The sequence below is a fragment of the Pseudochaenichthys georgianus genome, chromosome 9 (assembly GCF_902827115.2).
Source record: "Pseudochaenichthys georgianus chromosome 9, fPseGeo1.2, whole genome shotgun sequence".
In the NCBI taxonomy this organism is placed as follows: domain Eukaryota; kingdom Metazoa; phylum Chordata; class Actinopteri; order Perciformes; family Channichthyidae; genus Pseudochaenichthys; species Pseudochaenichthys georgianus.
The window spans coordinates 18,189,551-18,205,328 of NC_047511.1; the positions used below are offsets into that span (position 1 = coordinate 18,189,551).

Here is a 15,778-nt window from a genome sequence, read left to right on the forward strand (position 1 = left end):
AGCTGAAAGTGTGGATGGCAAAGATGGCTAATGCAGCCGCATGACTGCATTTCCATTCTCCACATGGGCATTCACATTTTGTGGAGAGAATTCCCTCTTCTCCTGTAGATACCTGTGGTGGTGGGATTGTTTTATTATTTAAAATATATTTACATTTGTAATGCCTTCCCAATTATCCCTTTAATTGTTTATAGCCTACTGTATGTTTATTTCATGGATATTTCTGTGTTTTCTGGTGTGTAAAATTTGTAATCTTGGGGCCTCTTCTCTTTAACGTCTACATGCTACCACTGGCTCAGATAATGAAGAACAACAAAATAAGTTACCATAGCTATGCAGATGACACACACATTTACGTAACCATTTCACCAGGAGACTATGCTCCAATTCAAACACTGAGTAAGTGCATTGAACAAATCAATGACTGGATGTGTCAGAACTTTCTCCAATTAAACAAAGATAAAACTGAGGTAATGTTTTTTGGAGCCAAGGTGGAACGTATAAAAGTTAGCGCTGAGCTTCAGTCTTCAATGTTCAAACCAACAGATAAAGCCAGAAATCTAGGTGTAGTCATGGACTCTGACCTGAGTTTCAACAGTTACTAAATCAGCCTACTATCACCTAAAGAACATATCTAGGATTAAAAGACTAATGTCACAGCAGGATTTGGAAAAACTTGTCCCGTTATCTTCAGTAGACTGGACTACTGCAATGGTGTCTTCACAGGTCTCACTAAAACATCTATTAGGAAGCTGCAGCTGATTCAGAACGCCGCTGCTCGAGTCCTCACTAACACTAAGAAAGTGGATCTCATCACTCCTGTTCTGAAGTCTTTACACTGGCTTCCTGTGTGTCAAAGAATAGATTTCAAAATATTGCTGCTGGTTTATAAAGCACTGAATGGTTTAGGCCCAAAATACATTTCTGACCTCCTGCTAAATGATGAACCATCCCGATCTCTCAGGTCTTCAGGGACTGGTCAGCTTTCTGTCCCCAGAGTCAGAACTAAACATGGTAAAGCAGAATTCAGTTATTATGCTCCAAACATCTGGAACAAACTCCCAGAAACCTGCAGGTCCGCTGCAACTCTGACTACTTTTAAATCCAGCAAGAAGACTTTTCTTTTTGCCGCTGCTTTTAATTGAACTATTCACATCTTAAACTGCACTGTAACTTTTATCCATGTATTTTTTCTTTTAATGTTTATTTTATTAGCTTTTCTTTTTAATGACTGGTTTTAAATGCCATTTCTTAATGTCTTTCATTTTTTGTAAAGCACTTTGAATTGCCATGTGTTGAAAAGTGCTATATAAATAAACTTGCCTTGCCTAATAAAGAGTTCATGTGACACATAAAATGGATTTGTTGATGGGAATTAATGTGAATAAATTAACTCTAGGTTAACGGTACTCTTGCTATAACTACTCACCGACACTCTATAAACCTTGTCCCTCATGCTAGCCCTGACAACACCGGTAAGCACACCTTCATCTAGGCTGCCCGTGTCCTGACTTGTAGTGGTTCTCTCCTCTATCTCCATTCTTCTTGTCATCTTTGTAAAACGATATCAGACTGGTAATTGACACAGCCATGACTTCTAGTTAAATTCAGTGTGGCTAGAATGAAAAGCTTTGTTAAAATATGCAAGCACGCGGAAGTCAAAGTCAGCTTTATTGTAAACAAATTCTACATGTGTTATACATCCAGAAATATCGTTTCCCACAGTGTGACATGTAGCCTATACATAAAACAAAAAGGGCCTAGATAAACGGGGTATACAGTTTAAAATGTTAATATATTTAAAGTGTTCAAAGTGCAGTTTCAGTGCAAGTCAGTTGAAACGATCTTAAATTGGCGTGACGTTGAAGTCGTGCGACCCTGCTGCTGTACTGGCTTGTAGTTCGTTTATAGCATAACGTTAGCATTTCGCTTTTGGCGACTAGATTTATGATTAAAAAATTATAAAAGTAGGAGAGACATGTGGAGATTATCCGGCTGAACAAAACGTGATCCTTCTCTTAAATGTGTGTCAACCACAGACCTTATTTCGAGCTATTTTCCAAAATCCTATGGAGAAATTGCATTGCGTTTTTGACGAAGGAACCGGAAGAAGTTTACATCCGGGTTTTAGGACGCGTTACTACGGTTCTCTATTAGTTTGTCTTTTTTGCACATCCTCCTATCAGGCACTAAACTGTTTTATTCTAGATATCATTTGAGTATCTTCTTGATATTTTCTATTCTATATTTTTTATATAATTGACCTTCTACTTTCCCACTATGTATGTACTCTTAATATTTAAATGTTTTCGTAAAATATAACACATTCAAAAGTGCTTTACAAAAATGAAAGACATTAAGAAAAAGGCATTTTAAACAGTCATTAAAAAGCAACACAATCTACCTGCATTGCAATTACTCTAAACGTGTAATAACGTGCTTTAACCAGTAGGTGGTTTGGGTTAAAAGCATAGGTTAAAATGCTGTCAAGTTTACAGTGTTAACAAAATAAAATATACTGCTGTTTCCGGTTTAGTTTACGACGAATATTATTTTGTTATTGTTTTGATATTTATAACACAAAAGCGATGGAAAAAACCCATAGCAACAAAAAAAAGATGGCCTTAACATGACCCAGCGGTCTAGAAGTTAATAAAAAACAAAATATCAATAATAATAATATCAAAACAAAATATTACTACTAACTTTATTGTGAAATTAAAACAGAACGGTAAAAGAATAGTTTCCGGTCTATTCTAAGCCCGATCTCTGTAGATAAATAAATAACTACGACAGATGTGTAATATTTAATGCAGCCAAACCATTTATTACAATGCATTCATGTGATGACTTTCAAAGAGTAAAGCAAGCACTGCTGAATAAAGTATGATCTTCTCTTTACGAAACGTTTTTTTTTTCATATGGAATGCAGTTGGAGGTCAACCAATCAAAGAGCTTGAGGACTGATCACGGGGTTTGTCAAGCTAAGCACATGGTGTAGTCCCAAACGATAGCTGAGGATTCTGGGTAGTGTAGTGTCTTCTGCCGTCCAAAAACTCCGAAAAAATATTTGTTTCTCCGAATCGAAGGGGGAAAATACAAAAGCATTGTACACAATTCAAACCAATCAATGTTGTGTAATTAACAAGGATAATCTGGTGTTTTTTTAGTCGATGAGTAGTTCAGATATCACTGTAAAATCAATCGACAGTAAGGAGAATAGGCTACTTACTTCCGGGTGTAAAATTCTCCGTTATCCAATGGGAATGGACGCTCATAATACAATACAGGGTACATGATCATTATCTTTTAAATAACGTTAACTAAAGGGAACAATCTATTTGACACAGCTGAAGCACTGGCCTTACTTAAAAACTAACTAATTTAATAAAAATCACAGTTGCATTACACACAATGCAGTGTTTTTTGAGAACACAAATTCGTAACTAATGTAATTTTTACATTCTGACGAAAAATAAAAATAATTATGAATACAAATAAAATAAAAGAAGCCTCCCGTGAGTTACTACAAGCTATAAAGTAGATTTTAAACACGTTTTATAGAATAAAAACTCACTGCGGGACGTTGTAGAATGCGCGTGTGCACCACGACAAAGGAGCCTCATTCACTTTACATTGGGGTTGTTTGCGTGGTGCCGACACGTAAATGTAACAAAGTTCGTGACTCCACCACGCATTGTGGTGTAAAGGAGTCGTGGTGGAGTCACGCATTCTGGTGAGATCAGGTTGCACAATACAGAGCACTCTGCAATAGTACAAAATACAGAGTACTCCGGGCTCAATTCTTACCACCGTGTGATATACGTACCACAACAGCCAGTCAGAAAAAGAGCGCTGAGCATGAGAATATCATAATATTTATACACACAAGTGGGGAGGAGTTGTGTCGGTTGCTCCTCCCTAGCTATTTGGTATTGGCGATTTCACTTCTGGGCGAGCCCTAGACCGTGAGCTGGTAGTTCTCCATTGGCCGGTTTCACTTCTGGGCTGGACCCTAGGCAATGAGTCAGCAGTTGTTGACTCCGACTGGTTCGCTCCCTCTCCTTACAGTGTGTGTGTATCTATGTCCCTAGGACTCTTTGACAGAACGCACACACATCTTATCATGCAGCCTATCACACAAAAGTCACATGTTTTTTTCTCTGAAAGCTACACTTCTATATGTTTAAACGTCCTCGTCTCATGACATCCATAGGATTAGTTAACTAACAAAGGTTAACTGTTCTTATATCCTAAGGCCTTCTCTGAAATTCCTCTAACCTCGAAGTCAGCTCACTTAACATGAATACATCTATTAATAAATCAGAAGGACCATTGTCTCTCTAACTGTGTGGCTCAATAACACACATCATCTCATGGCCTCTTCTAATATCTGGAAACTGTAATTAAAGTATAGTTTATATTGAGAAGGTCCAAGAATTGACATATTTTCTCCTTTTATTAATTTAAGTTTCCAGATCATACAAAAAACTCTTACAGATAACCTGAGTTCCGCCCTTGAAAGCCCAAAATGACTTTCTGAAAAATACTAATAATCATTTTACTCAAGGCAGAAATCACAGGTTGTACTGTACCTTACCTACTCACAAATAACCAAAAAAACACCTTTTGATTATAACACAAAAGTGGAAGAAAAGACCATTTGCACTAATCTACTTCTACTTAAAATGGGACATCATTTTAGGAATATTCAAGTTTAACACACATCCTATATATCAGGTGACATCATTGAAATGAATATACCAGAAATATGCTGTATTAAACTTTCTGCTATAACACGTTACTTTAGGATGCTGTAAAAAAAGGCCTAAAAACACATCTTTTTAGAATAGCCTTTAACTAGATTTTTAAAACCCCCACATTATGCAATGCTGGCATAAATGTCACTGCTTTTATTCTGTTTTTTTAATTGTTTTGTTTTACCCTTTTTAATTTTGTAGCACTTTGAGCTGTTTACGCAAATGAAAAGTGTGCTTATAAATAAAATGTATTATTATAGTATAGTATGTCGAACAGAGTGAAAAAAAGTAATATTAAAGTATGTCACAAAAAGTTAAAGTATAGTATGTTGAAAAAATGTAAAATAATTCATAGTATAGTACGTAGAAAAAAGTGAAAAAAAAGGCATAATGTATAATGTATTAAACAAAGTTTAAAAAAGGACAATAGTAGGCTATGTTGAAAATTTATATTTTTTATAGTATGTCACAGTATAGTTTATCAAAAAAGTAATACAATATGTAATGGCATACAATAGTATGACTTTTGTATACATCCTTTTTATTACATACTTTTAATTAGTTTGACGTTTTATTTCATTTATTTTTCATTCAACTTTTATTTAATATTCAATACCTTTTAATTAATTATTTCATGTGATCCAAGCAAATATGTTATGGCATACTCAAGTACAATCTTGTTTGACATTGGTGACATACTACCAAGATGTTTTCAACCTACTGTAACAATGGTTGGCATGTTATTATATGGCATGTTATTGAATGACTATGATCTTTGACCATTGTATTTAAAAAAAAAAAAAAAAAAAAAAAAAAGGGCATTGCAGAGTTGTCCTCTTGCCAACTTTAATTAAAAGAAAAAAAAGTAGCCGAAGTAATGGCATAAAGTAAGACAATTTATTTTAGTCGTCTCTCAACTAATAATTCGGTCGCTAAAATTACTGTTTTCAGAAGAAAAAAGTCTGTTGTGTTGTCAGAACAAAAAACCTGAAAAGCTCAACACATTTGACAACCTGGAATCAGCGTCTTCTTGGCATAGCAAAAAAGGCAAACCATTAAAATTGTTGCAGATTCAATTTCTTTTGATCTAATAATTTAAGCTCGAGCAAAAGTACAAGCTGAGTGCGAGGGCTGAAATTGACAGGATTATACTGTTACACAACACTAACTCCTTAGCAACGGGTCCTGCACATAGCACAGTTATCTGGATCTCAAGTTATTTTTCAAAAATCGTTAAGATGTTTAATTCATTCCGAACAGTCATAAAAGCTACACCATAACCTGTTCAACAGAATATGCCCTTTATGAGCCAGTAACACATGGAAAGCAAACACTTAGGTTACCACACGGAGTTATTTACAGCTAGAGCTGCCAAGGCTCCTCACTGTAGCAACAGTCAAATGTAAAAGGATCACTGAGGTGATGTTTATTATTGTCCACAAATCCCATGAAAAGCACAAAACCAAGTTATGAAATGTATCTTAGATCATCAAAATAAGCATCTTAATGTTTGTGTTGTGACCAAAGTGGCTTTTGAGGTCACAGTAAACTTGACCTTTGACCACCATGAACCTATCAGTTTGCCCCGGAGGACAAGTGGTTGTTTAAGGCAAATCTGAAGAATTTCCCACATGGCTTTCCTGAGAATGGGGGGGACGGACATAAAACCTGAAAACATCATGTATCTGACAACGACAGTTGGCCAATGGTAGTGAGGCTTAAAAAGGAGAAAGCATTTGATTTAACGTCTGTTCACAGACCTCAGCCAATGAGTCGAGCAAGAGGCATTGGAAAATGTTCATAGGAACAAATTAAAAAATAATTAAAACTTTTTTAAAAAGGTACTTTACTTAAAAACAATCCTGTCACGCAGAGGTTAAAAGAAAGGAAGGGATATATTTGATTCTAAAAGTTATATCAGGGTTTATGATGGATGGATATACCAGTACAGGTTCCATAGATTGTTAATTGACAGCGAGCTGCTGCAGGGACTGATGGGGTTAATGACCCCCCCCCCCCGTGCTTTAAGTCACAGGAGGTGGAACCACCCAGCACTTGGCATGTGATGAGATACTGAACGAGTCTCTCTGCTCCTCAGGCTCAGGATGAGGTAACACACCGTGTGTAAAAAAGAGTCTCAGTTGACCTTTTCTGCATCCGGGTTGTCCTTAGCGTTTGACCTTTGATCCTCAGCCTCGATGCATTTCTTTTTCTGAAGAATGCGGTCCACCAGAACGACAAACACGGCTGAAGAAATGAGGCAAGCCCCCGACAGGTAGAAGGCAGAGCTGTAGTCGTTCGTCTGGTCTACCAGCCAGCCTGCAAGAAACACAGAACAACACGGAACAGAAGATCAGTGTGTCCTGGTGCTGATCATAAATTAATAGACGTGACCGTTCCTGTAGAAGAAGGAAATTACCTTTCTATTAACAACTTCTTAGTGAAAGACTATCTAATCTGACTTTGAAATTTTAAATACATTTCAATGAAATACTATATTAAGATTTTTTAAATGGCAAAAATATTGCATTTTCAGTATAATTTCATGACATACAATATGGGAAGTCAGCATAAGGGGAGGCCCTACAGAAAAGGCAATACAACTAAATATATTTGTAGATATTACTTCCTTGTTAAATTGACACCCTGCCGTTCTGTGATGCTGCAATTAGGCACAGTGATGCTTTGAGTTTAATTACAGCAGCATAAAAACATGTTGATGCTTGGCATGAATAATGTTTACCATTTTCACCACGTTGATATCATTTATTGGCATATACAATTGTATTAGGGCACCAAAGTTCATCCCATACTATAGTTATTTTCCTATATTTATTTTGTATAGTTATGGATATTCCGACATCTTGCATGACAACATTAGCCCATTAACCTGGGACTGCACATCGGATAGCTTAGTTTTTTTTAGCAGCAACTTAAACACAGACTGCTCACCTGCAGCAGGGGGTCCTATGAAGCCCCCAAAGCTCCTAAACAGCATAAAGAGCCCAAGTCCATTGTCAAAGCCCTCCAGGGATACAATGTCCACAATGGAGGTGACGTGGATAGCCACCACGCAGCCGAACAGGAACCCGTAGAGGCAGACAAACACCATGATGGCCCAGTAGCTTTGGTTGATGGGGAGCAGCAAGAGCACCACCCCGAGCAGAGTGACCACCATGGTGAGCAGCTGCAGGTTCCTGACCACACGCATGTTGGCCAACCAGCCGCAGAGCAGCCTCCCTGCCAGGTCTGCTAATGCCAGGATGGAGAGGATCAATGCTGGCCAGTACTTATCCATCCCTAAACTGTTGGCGAAAGGCACTAGAAAGAGAGGTGGGATAAAAAACCCTGCTGCTGCAAAAATGGCAAACAGGATGTAGAATAGTAGTTCAGGTTTTCTCAGGAGGGAGAACTGGAAGATAACCTTCCTCTTTGGTGGGAGCTCAGCGGCATCGCCTTCTAGATTGTCTTTGGTTTCCTGTATGGGGCTCTGGGGGGCCTCCAGCGGTCTCATGAGGGCGCCACAGACACACAGGTTGAGCTGGAGACCCCCGATGATGATCAGGGCCCCCTGCCAGCTGTACGTCTCGATCAGCCACTGGAAGAAGGGGCTGAACAGGATGGCAAAGACGCACTCTCCTGAACTTGCGATGCCGTAGGCGATGGGACGCCACTTCACAAAGTAGTGGCTCACCATGCTGTTGGCAGGGATCCACGCGAAGCAGATGCCCAGTCCTGGAAACAGAAGATAAAAACCTTAGCTAGTGACCTCTCACATTTATCTTGATACCACTTAGAGGAGTCGCAACCTTAACATTGCTGACCTGTTATCATTAAGGGATAAAGTGTCATGACATAATGACTCAACAAGCGCATGAATGGTCTGTAGATTTAAAGGTCACCTATTATGCAAAATCCACTTTTTCATGTCTTTTATACATCAACATGTGTCCCCTCTGTGTAAAGAGATTCTGAAAGTTTCAGGAGAAAATATTCACTCTTTTTGTCCTGATCCATTTATATAAAAACCTGTCTGAAAATGAGCTGTTTAGCAGCCACTTTATGATGTCATAACGATTTTTTGGCTTGTGTAACCATTAGCCAATCACCAACCAAGGTAACACCCACCACCTTCTCACCTGAATCTCCTCCTAGAGAACACCATTGTGTTCTTTTTAACCAAATATCTCTCAGAGGGGTCGTGGGAAGGGGCTCCTTATTTTCATCAAAAGAAACAGACAGAGGGTGTTTCTCAATCTCGAGTAAAGCTGCTCCAGAGCTACTATTTCAAGCATACTACGTCATCGAGTGCCGCTGAAGAACTGTTCCTATAGACACATTCACACCGCAGTACTTTTCCCACAAAGGTTCATGAGAACTCTTTAGTTCTCATGAACCAAGTACAGATCAAGTCCTTGGTGGAATGAGGAAGTTTGCCTTTTCTGAAAGTTCACCGGAATAAGTTCCTGGGGAAGGATTAGACAAATGAAGCTGCTGACGTCACTACTTCTTCTTCTGCTTTGGGTTTACTGGCAGGCCGCAAAACAACTTCACCGCGTATACTGCCACCCGAAGTCCCCGGCCGGAAGTCCCCGGAGTTGGGGACTGGCTTCAGTAGCAGCAGCTTCTACTGAAGCCTTCCGAGTAAATCGCCAGAACGCCGACACCTCCTCATCTCCACCGCTCCCACGTTTTCTTTTGTGTTGCCATAATTTAGTCTCTCTGCGTTTGTTCGCTGGGCTAATGCTAATAATGCTAATGCAGAGCTGCCAAGTCTCACCCTTTGAGAGTGAGAGTCACGCAATTTAACCTCTTCACACGCCTCACGCCACACTTGCCATTTCACACGCTTTCCCCCCCCTCTCACTACTTTATAATTATTTTTTTATTTAATGATATATTTCCATAACTTGTTGCTTGAGGTTTGCCGTAGTTCGAGTCAGGGATAGGGTGAGCCCGCCCTATTCTGCCCCCGATTGGCTGACCGAGAAAGGCACCGTATACAAACCAATCAGAGGCAGCTTAGGGCGGGTCATTGCGTCTGGTCTCTATCCTATGAAGAACCCATTTTCATCTGAAGCGGGAGGTCAAACGGTAGGTAATCACTTCATTTTAATTTTACAAACACATTATTTTTATTTTTATGAAGTCAACGGTGAGTCTGACTACGTGAGCGTTACACAAGCTGCTGGTGAGCAGTGTGGCAGGTTGCTACGGTGGGTTTAACAACAAACAACCGTGAGTTATAGCCGTGTTAGTTAAATCATCACGCGTGTGTGAGCTAATGGATGCTTGCTATGAGCTAAGGGAATTTACAGTACTGTACCTGTGTTGTTTGCATTTCTGTCTAATAAAATATTCAATCAATCAAACAGTAACATGTAGCTATCTTTTAAGACTGGATCATTCATTCCTTAACTGTACTTCGATTTCTGTCTGATGTTTGTCTGTTAGTTTGAAAGTCTGAAAGATGTCAGATAAGAAGAAGAAGAAGCAGCAGAGAGATCTGCTGTCATTCTGGGCCAAACGTGCCAGGTCAGAGGAAACAGTGGAGGAGGCTTTGGATCTCTCAGTGAATGACAGAGCGGAGGAAAATGAGTGTCCAGAGGGCACAGAGAATGAGACTGCAGAGGAGACAGAAGATGATGATGTAGAAGACATCTACATCCATGGGTGCCCTGTCACGTCATCCACAACCCTGCCAAACAGGCTGGCCTGGGCTTTTTGGAGGTGAATTGAATCATGTGTGATTTCTATGACCAACCATATCCGTTATGCCTAATGTCAAGTCTAACAGGTTGTTTGTTATGCTGTGGTGTCATGTGATTATAAATCATCATGTATTGCAGGTCTGACTGTGGATGTGGGATACTGGTTTAAAGGAAGCACCAATCGTAAAGGTTACCTGACGGGTATGTGCAGTCCAAATGAAATGCAGAAGAGTTAAATTAAATTGAAATTAAGATGTTCCATTCTTGTCATAGAATTCTGTGAGCTCCATGGAAGCGAGTATTTAGAAATACTTATGCACGTTTCCATTCGATGGTTGAGCCTGGAGAGGTGTTTGACTCGTATCCTGCAGCAGTATGAGCCACTGGCCAGCTACTTCAAGTCATCAGGTAGGCATTATATTTCAATGATCCAAATGAACGAACGAGTATTATAACAGACGAGTAAATGTATGTAGTATGGACAACCTGTGTTTTTTTTAATTCACAGATGAGAAACAACCGTGGTTCAGGAGGCTGTTGGAAGCATTCTCTAACCCAATGACAGAGGTGTACCTGCTGTTCTATCAAGCAACGTTGCCAGTCTTCTCCACCTTCAACCTCCTCCTCCAGAGAGAGAAGTCCTCCATCTTCCTTCTACATGATGAGGTACATTGGGAAGGTTGGGATACAGTATGCTAGTAATAATGTACTATGTTTGTTCCTTTTTTCATTAGCACTCTACTTCTAGATTAAATTTAATTTTGAAAATCTTTTCTGAAATACAAATTTGTAGATACGGAGTTTCATCCGCAAGTTGCTTTCGAAGTTTCTGAAGCCCGCAGCACCGGGAGCCGCATGACATCCTCTATAAGGACCCATCAAACCAACTGCCAGGTAATCCTCCAAGTTTCACATCAGCAGATGCACATACACTTTCCACTCACTGATCTCACTCACATCGTACTGTTGGTGTTTGTTAGAGGGCTGCTTGTGCAGACAAGTTATGAGTTTGATCATCTCATCTCATCACACACGACCACAATGGAAACAAGTCCACAGGACTTTCCTATGTTATCCTTTTAGCCCAAATGAGTGACTGTACCTTGTGTCACTGATGTGATGAAGATACTTAAAGGGGTGCTTTCAAGTTAGCTATTGTGGTTGTTGATGATTGCTAAAGTCACTCAACACCGGTCTTATTCCCGGTCTCATACTGACATGTTGGTGTTGGGAATGAGAACATATTGCATCAATCTTTCTCCAGAATCGCATACAGCACCTTAATGAGGTGACGTTGTTGATTTATTGTGTCTCTCGTAGGAGAAAAGCTGGTGATCGGCTTCACTACTCGAGGTACACTCAACAGGCTCCTTGATGCAGGAGACATTACACCGCAGCAAGTGCAGAGGTTCCAGCAGGCAGCAGTGGTGTTTCTGGTGAGGGCTGTGGAGTCTGCCATGAAGAAACTCCCCATGAGAGAGCCCCTCATAAAACATGCCATGTCTCTGGATGTCCAGCAGAGGGCAGAGTGTGGAGTGGAAGACGCCTTGTACTTTGTCCACAGGTTAGTTGGGGTATCAAGTCAAGTACATTTATCTATAGTGCCAAATCACAACACAAGTTATCTCAATATACTTAATAAGTAGAGCAGGTTAAAGACTATTGGCACATTTTCTTAACATTTTCTTAATAGATTGTAAAGTTTAATGACCACATCTGAAAAACAACCTGTTTCAGCTACATTACTTTACCAGATCAGTGCACATTGTGTTCTTTTTAGGTTTCCTGAACTTCTCCCATACAACGGACCTGACGAGCGTGACAAACTGGGTGAGGAGTTTCTGGACTACCAATCCATGGACATTGCCATGCCCGAAGACCCAGCCACGTTCGACATAGAGAACTTTTGGGGGAACATGGCATCAATGAAGAATAAGGTAAGAATTATTCTGCACCCTTTGAAATACCCATTGACGTAATCAACTTAATTCTATACAAAAATACTTGAGTAATTAGGCTTCCTACATTTTTCAAAGGTGACCGGGATGAGCAGATTTGGGAGGCTCTCTCGTATTGCCAAGTTGGTGTTGGTACTTCCGCATTCAAATGCTGATGCTGAACGAGTGTTCTCTGTGGTGGGACTGAACAAAACCAAAACCCGAAAAACAGTTTGGCTCTTGATGGAAGATGGCAAACCTTGAGCCACAGTGTTTCAAATGGGAGCCCCCTCCCTCTGTCATCAAGGCATCAAAATCAGCCACAAACACCTACAACATGAGACATGTCATGTAAAAGAAAAAAACATAAACAAAGACATGCACTTTATTTTTTTATAATATATATTATATATATATTATTCAGGTTCTAATGTTGTTACACTTAAAGAAAAAATGCACTAAAGGAAAAGGCTGCTATTGGTTCTTAAAAGGCTGCTATTGTTTCATTATATTGACATTTTATAAATAAATGTATTTTATTTGTTAAACTTTTTCTTGTTACAATTGTTTTCATTTCTACTTGTGCTGGTCAATTATTAACACTATATAAGCATGAGAAGGCCGACAGTGCAGGGAGAGCAGCTGGCATGGGGGTGAAGACATCACAACAGTCTTAATGTTAATTTAAATTGAGATATTCCTCTAAATCGACGTTAAAAAAGGCCAAAAAAAAATTGCCGTCGAACGCATCAACCCCAAAAGTCTCACTCCTACTTTTTACTGAAACTTGGCAGCCCTGGCTAATGCGAGGATAATAAAATGGCGGCTTCACAAAACTTTTTGGGAGTTTTACGGGGCGTGGTTTGCAATCCGCCCAGCCAATCAGACATAGGAACCTTTTTCTCCCACGAAAGTACCTCCTCTCTAGCAGGGACGGAAAAGGGGGTAAAAAGGTTCTGATAAACTCATTTTAGTTACGGCTCTTTTTGGTGTGAACGCGACATTTCGGAACTAAAGTGGGAAAAATACTGCAGTGTGAATGCAGCTAATGTCCAGCATACTTGGAATTCTACCGAGCCCGGAGTACTTCGTTAGGAGAAATGTCGAGGCTGCACATGTGTAGACTCCGGTCTTAAAATCCCCACAATGCTTTGCGCACGGACCAATTTCCCCAAATCGGTGGCGGAAAATGTAAGGCGGGGCCTCTCATATGACGCACACCTGCCCACTTGCTAGCCTGTTCCACTCTTCGTTTTCCGAATGCCAGGAAGTATTCTTGCCTCGCTTCTGAAGCAAGACGCTCGGAAGACATGTGCTACCAAGCAAGCGTACTCGACATTAAGAAACACCCAGAGAATCAGCACTTTTGAAACAAGAGGGGATTATGGGATGTTACAATGCATGATCTGTTTGGTATTTGGAGCCAAACACTTCAGAGACATGTTTTGTATATATCTGAGACCTATAATATATGGATGGAAAACAGTATAATAGGGGACCTTTTAAGATTGGTGTTCCCCCGACTAAAAATGTCCAAACAAAGTATGTGAAAAGAGAGGAAATACTTCAAATGTGTTACCTTGCATGACGCCCATGGTGAGGTAGAGCCACGGCAGACTGAGGTCCAGAGAGGCCAACAACATTCCCGAGGCTGACAGCAGACCTCCTAGTATGATGACCACCCTCTGAGAAAAACGTAGGGTAAGCACACTGGCCAATGGAGCTGAGAAGGAAATTAAAAACATTACTATAAGAACAATCTTGATTTAGAAACAACTAAAGACTGAGAGCCATGTCTTTACCTCCTAGGTGAAACATGCCGATCGTAGTGGAGGTGACCCATGAGGTAGTGCTGGTCATGACTTGAAAGTGACTCTGGATGTCGAGGAAGAAGAGGCCGAAGTTCTTGAGAACGGCAGTAGTGAGGCCCATGATAAAAAAGGCAGATATGACCACAACCCAGCCGTACCCCCCGTCAGGAGGTCTCCTGGAGTTCATCTTCAGCTCCTCTCTGCAGGCCGCTCTGCTGTCTGTGCTGAACAGTTGTAGTCCAACAATCAGATAAACCTAAGGGTTCGGTGATGTAAATGGGTATGCAAAACATTCATAGATACAAGAACTAGCAGCAGTTATTAACGCTCAAGCATATTGAACATGGGACCTGTTAAACATAATTATTTTGTTCTCAATTCAAATTAGAAGAAAAACCCTCAAGGTACTAGAAGTAGAAGAACCGGTCAGTTAGTAAACATTTCCCATAAGTTGTCATACAGTATTTATCAATATTAGGTTGTTAACAAAAGTTTTAATGAAACTACCTGGGTCATATATTTCAACGTATAGAGGCCCCACACCACATGCCACTAGCTGTAAGATAAGTTCAGTAGAATAGAAGTATTTGGCTTTTCAGTATAAATAACTGCATCGACTCCAAATTGTTTAATATATATATACACACACTTTGCAACTTTCCACTGACTGCTGGGAATTACAAAGTTAATTAAACACAGTTGGGTTCGTAATAATTCGTATTTTTTAGGAATTTATCTTTTCCTTTTTGCATATTCTTCCAAATTAAACTATTGTTGGCTCACAAATAACGCACAAATTATCAAACAAAGGATATTTAAATTTCTACTCACCGTTTCCCCCTCGCTACAGTTCCACTGCTGGCATCCTCAGCATGTTGCAGCTTCAAACACAACTCCAGCACGGTGAAGAGTTCAAACTCAGCTGACTTTACAATGTCACTGCGCTCTTATTCTGAAGTTTAAGGTAAGCTCGTTATAACCTATAGAGAGGCGAAGTCCCTCCCTTTCCGGGAGCCTCCATGGGACCCCGGAAGCGTAAAATTATACATTGAAGTCAATGGAGAGAGAAAGGTTATCTTTTGATCCCGTTTGAATTGTGCCACGAATGACACATATGATGTTTGTCAATTTAAAAGAATATTTTGCAAGTCAAAAAAATTAAAATGTGTCGTAAAACTGTGAAGTTACACATTTTTTTGTGTGAAACCGCTGAGTGAACTACAGGTCTCTTGGTCTCGCACAATACGCGTCACAATCACAAAGATGGCCGTCACGTTAGCAAATGTCACCTGTTTCTTTCAGAATGAGAATAAAAGTATAAAACGAGGTGACTACAAGTCTGGACACGTTGAGAGCTGTACATACACGAAAGGGGAGTTATTCGGTTCTGTAAGAGCAGCGGGACCGGCTTTACAAGATGTTGGTGAGTAATATGAGTGCAATGTGTAACGTTAATGTCAGCTAGCTAACATTAGCTAACAAGGTACACTAACGTGTTTTGTTTCAGTAACTAGTTTTCTCCTTTAGAACTTCGTGGTCTCTGTGTATGCTGTGGATAA

At 39.9% G+C, this 15,778-nt stretch overlaps 2 protein-coding genes across 2 annotated transcripts; one reads left to right on the forward strand and one right to left on the reverse strand.

Annotated features, from left to right (window-relative positions):
- Positions 1–6,850: 6,850 nt before the first annotated feature.
- On the reverse strand, positions 6,851–14,767 carry LOC117452587 (monocarboxylate transporter 13). Its single transcript, XM_034091297.2, has 5 exons — positions 14,763–14,767; positions 14,211–14,443; positions 13,988–14,131; positions 7,713–8,495; positions 6,851–7,079 (listed from the first exon to the last, which is right to left on the reverse strand). Exons 1-5 carry the CDS (start codon positions 14,765–14,767, stop codon positions 6,898–6,900), a joined length of 1,347 nt encoding a protein of 448 aa, XP_033947188.1. The 3' UTR covers positions 6,851–6,897.
- On the forward strand, positions 10,231–12,956 carry LOC139434359 (uncharacterized). The gene is made up of 8 exons (XM_071204232.1): positions 10,231–10,369; positions 10,610–10,672; positions 10,745–10,879; positions 10,980–11,137; positions 11,314–11,365; positions 11,792–12,035; positions 12,252–12,408; positions 12,508–12,956. The coding sequence occupies exons 1-8, from the start codon at positions 10,231–10,233 to the stop codon at positions 12,670–12,672; spliced, it is 1,113 nt and encodes a 370-aa protein (XP_071060333.1). The 3' UTR covers positions 12,673–12,956.
- Positions 14,768–15,778: the final 1,011 nt, after the last annotated feature.